A 7,389-nucleotide genomic window follows, 5' to 3' on the forward strand; every position below is an offset into this window, starting at 1 on the left:
CATAGTAACTGACAATAATAACAAAACAGAATTGTAACAGTATTTTATTAAAAATTTACTTAAAGGGCGAGCAAGATAGCTCAGAGGACTAATCATCTGTTTAGGCAAGTACAAGGACCCAGGCTCGATCCCCAGCACCACATGTCATGCCAGCCTCACCCTAGGCACACTAAGCTGGCCACAGAGACCAGGCATGGTGGCACACATCTGTAATTCCAGTGCTGGGGAGGCTGAGAACAGAAGGATGTACGTAGTGACGAGTCTGAGCTGCATAGTGACACCTTGTACCAAATACATAAAATAATTTTTAAAAAAATTTTTTAGAACTTACAAATTATGTATTTATGGAACTTTCCATTTAACATTTTCAGACCACAGTTGAGGTAAGCAAAACCTCATAAAAAAGGCAAAAGTATGCATAAATGAGAACTATTATATGCTTATTTAAAATGAATAGGTAAGATCTCTCAATTAAATAAAACTCATTTAACATCCCTAGAATTAAATGCTTAACATGTCTCCAAACAGAATAATGTTTAGAATGACTGTAAGGTAGAAAACTAATAATCAAAGACTGAAATAGCAGCACTAGAAAAATACTATCATCCTCACAATCAACTGAAACTTCAGGTTTGTATTTGACTACATACAACTATTTGCTGTCACCATTTGCATTGGCTTACACAACCCAGAAAAAGGATGACCAACTGTGATGACAATATCTCTAAAGTTCACACTAAACGAGTATCCATCACTCAAAGAATTAAAGTCTTTACTTGATAATATATCTAGGGATTCAGCCTAAAATATATATCAAACAGCACAAGGCAAACAGTAATTTAGATTTCTTGCATATCAATTAAGTAATCTCAATACAAAACATTTTTTGTTAACTATGTCAAAATTCTACTCACATAAAAACAAAAATGCTTTACAAGCCATAAACTTACGCAGTAAAACTGAAAGAAACGTGTCTAATATTATATACATAAAACATTAAGAAATATAATCTAAAAAATTTTTTGGTTTTTTGAGACAGGGTCTCACTGTGTAGCCCGGGCTGGCCTTGATCTTGCAGAAATCCTCCTGCCTCATTCTACCAAGGACTGGGATTATAGGTGCAAGCCATGACAACTAACAAAACATGAAATTTAAAGAGATGAATGTTATGAAGGTTAAAGCAATATATGTCTATATAAATAAAGATATTTATTTTAAGATCTTGTCATAGCTTAAGCTTCCATAACAAAATACTACACACTAAGTGGCTTCAACACAGATTTATTTTCTAAAACGACTTTGGAAAGAAATCTACAATATAGTTACCAACCAGCTGAGTTTTCAGTGAGGGCTCTTATCACAGTTGGCAGTCACCTTTTGTCTCTGACCTCACATGATGGAACAAAAAGAAAAAGTGAGCTCCCTAGTATCTCTTCTAAGAACATTAATCGTACCAGATGAGTATCCCAAACTTATGATCTCACTTAACCTTTAAGTACTTCTTTAAAGACCCTACCTCCAAATACAGCCACATTTTGGATTAAGGCTTCAAGAGAAGAATTCTTGAGAGACATACATTTAATCCATATCATTCTGCCCCTAGTCCTCCAAATTGCATGACCTTTACATGGCAAAATGCATTCATTTTGGCCCAAAAATCTGTCAAATCTTAACTCACTCCAGGCCTAATACTAAAGTCTAAAGAAGAGTCTTATCAAAATATCATCTAACTTGTTTATGGGTAAGCTATCCCCACCCATAGTTACAATTCATCCTAAGGCAAAATTATTTTCCAGCAACAAACCACAAAAATTGAATTTTATTTTTTCCAAAATACAACTGTGGGATGGATAAAAGATCCCATTCTAAAAAGGAGACATAGGAAGGAAAAACAGGACCCAAGTAAGTCTTAAATTCTAACAGGTGAATTCCATTAAATCTTAAGACTCAAAAATCTCAAGACTCTTTAGCTCAATGGTCTGCCCTGCAAACTCCCAAGATGGCATCATTACCACATGGCTCAGCTGGGCAGCCCCACCCCTACAGGAACTGGGCTGTGGTATCCTAGCCCCCAGACACCAAATAGGCACCATTCTTTGTTCTTTTTGTTTTGTTTTTAATGTATTTGGTATAGGGTCTCACTACACAGCTCAGACTCTTAGTAATCCTCCTGTTTTTTAGCCTCCTCAGAGCTGGAATTACAGGTGTGCATGACCACATCTGCTCTCAGTGGTGGGCCCAGCATGGGCCAGCATGGCATGTAGTACCAGGAATTGAACCGGGTTCCTGCGCGTGAACCAGGTCCCAGGTATGTGCCTACACCACTGACCTATCTCCGGCCCAGGCACCATTCTCTGAAGAAAACCAACCTTTTTCCCAGGCCTGCAGGGGTAGTAGTAGACCTGTCAATATCCAAATCACCTTCAGGTTGTTCCCTCATCTTGAAGGATGACATGTATTCAGAACCACAGAGTTATTTTCTAGTACCTATAGAATCTCAAGTATTTACTCCATATTCTCTGGTTCCTTTACTATGACCTGGCAGTGTCTCCACTAGACCACACCTTTTCTATCCTAACTACTGCGGGGTGATTTGAAGCTCATATTTACACTAACTAACCTCTTTATCAAGTGGATATTCAGCCACACCCTTAACTGTTATCTTTAGAACAAGCTTTCTACTTTCTGTGATACAGAGAATCCTCCTAATCTTCAATTTCTCTTATATTTTCCTCTAGCCAGTCAAAAGTAACCAAGCCACAGTTTTAACACTTGCATCAGAAATATTTCTCAGTCTAATTTTATCCTAAAATTAGAAACACTACCTTCCACAACACACCAGGACACAGTTCAACCAAATTCTTTGGCACTTCGTAACAAGGATGACCGTTTCTCCAGTTTCCATTAACCGCTTATTTCCTTCTGAAACCACACCAGAATAGCCTTTGATATACATATTTGCACCAACATTCTTGTTCATGATGGTGTGCCTCTCTAAAAAATAAGAAGCTTCCTTTCTAGCTCTCGTCTTTTCTTCCTCAGCCATCACTAGAATCATCCTTAACATCCATATTTCTGACAATAATCCCCTCATGGCAATCTATACTTATTTTATCAAGTACCTCAAAATGCCTCAAACCTCTCCCAAAGCCACTTAAATAAACATTTTTAGGTATTTATTATGTCAGCATTACACCTCTGGTACCAGAATCCATCCTAACTCCAGCTGCCGTAACTCATAACCACAGACTGTATAACTTACAAAGAACAGAAATTAATTTAATGGTTTGGAAGTCAGAAGTCTAAGATCAAGATGCCTACCAATTTGATTTCTGGTGAAAACTCTCTTTCTGACTTATAGATAGCTTCTCTCTCACTCTGTCCTTATGTGACCAGGGACAGAGACAAAAAGTAACAGTGAGAGCGTGATGCACACTCATACTGTCTGATGTCCCTTCTTACAAGGACATTAATTTCCTCAAATTAAGCTAAATGTTTATGACCTCAATTAACCTTAATTACTTCCTGGAGGCCCCATCTTCAATTACAGCCACACTGAATGAATTTGGGGACAAAAGAAGGGGCCACATTTGGTGCATAGCAGATACTATAAACTTGTTCTAAAATTGGCAAATGCTCAGAATCCTACATTAAAAGGCCTATGTTGAGTTTTCAGGGTAAGTAAATGTGCTTACACTAGTGTCGGCAACAGGCTGGGGTGTCGGCAGCTGTACCACATATCTCCAAATATGAGCAGTCTGATCACCAGAGGCTGAAGAGAGAAATTGGGGGAAAATTACCCAACGTACAAACCATGCATAAAATGTTCTCTTTGTTATGCTCAACTAAGCAATATCAGATTTTTTTCTAACAGTGATCATTTAGTAAAATGAACATTACTTAGCCATTTCAGAGACCATATACCGCTATTAAGAACAAAGTAAATGTGCAAAATTAGGATTATGATTTCTAAGAGATTTTTACCCTTTCATTTTGAGGTAGAAAAGTATAGAGATTCAGAAAAAAATTACAAATACATTTTAGTTTTTACCTATCTGAGAGAAATTCTATCATACTATAACTTGGCACTATAACAGATTAGGAGATATTGCAGGAAAGTAATATTCATTTTCATTTACTCATCAACAGGCTTTATAATTTTCCAGGCACAGATTTTCACTGCTACTTGAGCTACTTCCCTATTCCTCTCTGCACCAGCCAAAGCTTATGAAGAAATACTTTGATTTAGGAAAGAAAAGACAAAGGAAATCACTACTGGGTACTTACTGAAGAGGCCCTTAGACATACCAAAACAATCAAGTCTCACCCTCACAGAAACAATGTAGCTTCTGTCTTTTTCTCACTGCTGCAGGGCTCCCCTAAAGAAGGTACTAAGCTACTAAGTGGAAGTCTGTTTTTAATGGCAGAAATCAATTTATTACCCTGACTTGCTAATTTCTCTTCAAGTCCACAATACATAGAAATAGCAATTTAACTCTTTCTCTATATCTAACCTTATAACTTTATCTGTTTCAAAGTTTCTATCAGTTCTTTCTTGAAATGTTTATTGGTTTCACTCTTCCTTTCTAGGCCTTTGGTTTATGTATACACAGATCCAAATGCCACTGGTTTCCTAGGTTCTGTCCTTCCTTCAAACAATATAAGACTTAAATTCCATGCCAACTTTACTCCTCAAATATTTATTAAGACATAAAATAGCGAGTATGGTTTAGGTCTGTGAAAACGATTTTTTTTTTTAATTTATATATTTGGTACACTACGCAGCTTGGACTCATAATGATCCTCCTGGGATTACAGGTGCACACCACCACGCCTAGACTCAGTTGCCTCAGTGTACCCGTGGGTGGGGCCAGCATGGCATGTGGTGTCAAGGACCGAACCCATTCCCTGCACTTGCCTGAGCAAGCGTTTAGTCTATTGAGCTATCTCACCAGCCAAAAATGATTCTTAAGTTAACCCACCACATTCTTCTCACATATAAAAATTCTCTCATCAAACTGAGTAATTCACTATATCTCACATATTAAAAGCACTCTTGCTTTAGCTCATGGCCTAAACAATTCCACATGCATGAAGCACTTAGTCATCTCCACTTTTATGTTCTACCTGGGTTCAGAAAATCTGATGAGCCAAATCCAGCCATCCATCCATTTTTTGTAAATGATCAGCTGTATCCCTTCACCTGTACACTGTCTCTGTTCCTCTTACACTGTACCAGTAGAAATGAGTAGTGGTGACAAAGACTCCCCCATGACCATAAAGATGAAAATAGTTATTATGTGGTCCTTCATAGAGAACGTGCTGACTTCTCATCTATCAAGCCCCTACATAGCCTACAAGGTTATCACCAGTAACCCCAAAATATCACAGGCTCTGTAGGTATCTAACACTTTTATAGGGAATGTCCTCACTACATTAAGGCTACCTTCCAAAAGCAACAAATAAAGATGGTTTTAAAACCACAACAGAGGGGCTGGTGAGATGGCTCAGTGGTCTAAAGCACCTACTTAGAACAAGCTTAGCAAAGCACAGGGACCATGGTTCAATCCCCCAGCACCACATGCCAGCCAGCCCCGCCCCCTGGTGGGCTGAGCTGGCCACACACACACACACACACAAATAAATAAAACCACAACAGAGAATATGCCAAGTCTAAGTTACTACAATGTAGGTAAATCATCTAGAGGGAAATGAAAATGCTAACTTTAAAAAAAAAATCACTCTCAGTATTATTTTTCTCTTTTCTTTATTTTAGATGCATGTAAAATTAGGAAACAGTAAGCGGGCTTCAAAGAATCATGTCATAGGAAATAAATTCTTAAGAGGCTTTAAGAATATAAATTCATTTTAATACCATAATAATTCACTCATTCTAGTTGGTGATCCAATATTAATTTTAAAAAACATTACTCAGTGTATTTTTCTTTATTCATTTTTCATTTAATTCATAAAATACCCAAATTTCATAAAAGACATGGATAATTCTGATGCTATCAATAAAAAGTAGATAGTTGTTTAGGATTATTAATAATTTGTTCAATAAAGAAAAAACAACAACATACCAGTGAGAGCCAACTGCTCTGAGGGATGAAATTTTATAGAATTTACTGCAAAATAAAAATATTATAAACAAGTTTAAAGCAATAAAAACATGTTATAAATATTAGTTACAGCACACACTGCAAAGTAAGCTCAAAAACTAAAGGAACTGTGAGAGTTCAATAGCAGATCCTCTGGTTCAATTCAACTATCAGCAACTAAGTTAGAACAAAGATACAATAAAAAAGTACAAATTATAAAATTACTCTTATAGGACTCACACAAAAGCAATATTAATCTATTTAATAGGGAAGTGATTTAGAGCTAAAAACAAATGAGGGTGAAAAAAGAAAACATAATTGTGACAACCAGCAAAGGCAAGTGCAGTGCACAGGCACCACTTACTGTCTCCCCAACTGACCATCCCACCCTGCTCACCTTCCCACCTTACAGACCTCCAGTCTATCCCACAAGAAGAGGAGAGTCTATGACCAAACTTCCACAGCCTCAGGGAACAAATTGGGATTGAGTAAAACTGGTTGTAATTTCCTTTCAATCTCCTTATGCAGATGCTTCAATGAGACAAAAAGGTGTAGGTGCTGTGAAGGTTTAGTGAAAGTCATGTAAGAAATTTTTTTTTATTTTTGAGGCAGGGTCTCACTCTACAGTTTAGACTGGCCTTGAACTATGTAACCTAGGCACCAGGAATCCTCCTGCCTCAGCCTTCCAAGGGCTGATATTACATGTCTGTGCTATCGCAACTAGCTGAAAGCTCTCACTTCTCTAATAAAGGAGCTAAAGCAGAAGAAAGAGTCCCAGCACCTCACCTTCCCACTTTTTCTTTCTTTGAATATACATGGAATATCTCAATAGGTGGTCAACAGGACAGCAAGCATGAGCACATAAACCAGCACACTGAGGTTGGAGCCCAACAGGCTGCTCAAATACTACTCAGATCCTGAACTCACCGACCCACCTAGGATTTTCCTCAAGTAAATTCTACCTCTTACAATGGATTAAAATCGCTGTCAGCCAGTTTGACAAGAGTTGATCTGAAGTCACTCTGGAGAGGCTCAACCCTCATTTCCATATCTTGTAAAGAATATGCACATCCCTTACATGGAACACAGCAGAAATTTTACCAAACTTTAGTAAGTTATATTAATATCAACATGTTAGCTATACCATTAAAACTGTATATTTATAAGAAACTAAAATGAATAAATATATAAGATGTTCTTTCATTATAAATATTACAGTATAGGTAACTAAGAAAAGCTAATTGTGGACACCTCTTAAGTAATACATTTATTTTTTTTTTTTAATTTT

At 37.1% G+C, this 7,389-nt stretch overlaps 1 protein-coding gene across 1 annotated transcript in view; it reads right to left on the minus strand.

The window, feature by feature from the left end:
* Positions 1-7,389, minus strand: part of Wdr37 (WD repeat domain 37) — an 89,457-nt gene that overhangs the window by 54,244 nt on the left and 27,824 nt on the right. Inside the window, exons 8-9 of the mRNA XM_004641274.2 lie at positions 6,084-6,128; positions 3,696-3,772 (exon numbers count right to left, since the gene is read on the minus strand). Coding sequence (XP_004641331.1) covers positions 3,696-3,772; positions 6,084-6,128 — 122 coding nt within the window. The remainder of the gene's footprint in view (positions 1-3,695; positions 3,773-6,083; positions 6,129-7,389) is intronic.

This window comes from Octodon degus, unplaced genomic scaffold (genome assembly GCF_000260255.1).
Source record: "Octodon degus isolate 3935 unplaced genomic scaffold, OctDeg1.0 scaffold00133, whole genome shotgun sequence".
Classification (NCBI taxonomy): Eukaryota; Metazoa; Chordata; class Mammalia; order Rodentia; family Octodontidae; genus Octodon; species Octodon degus.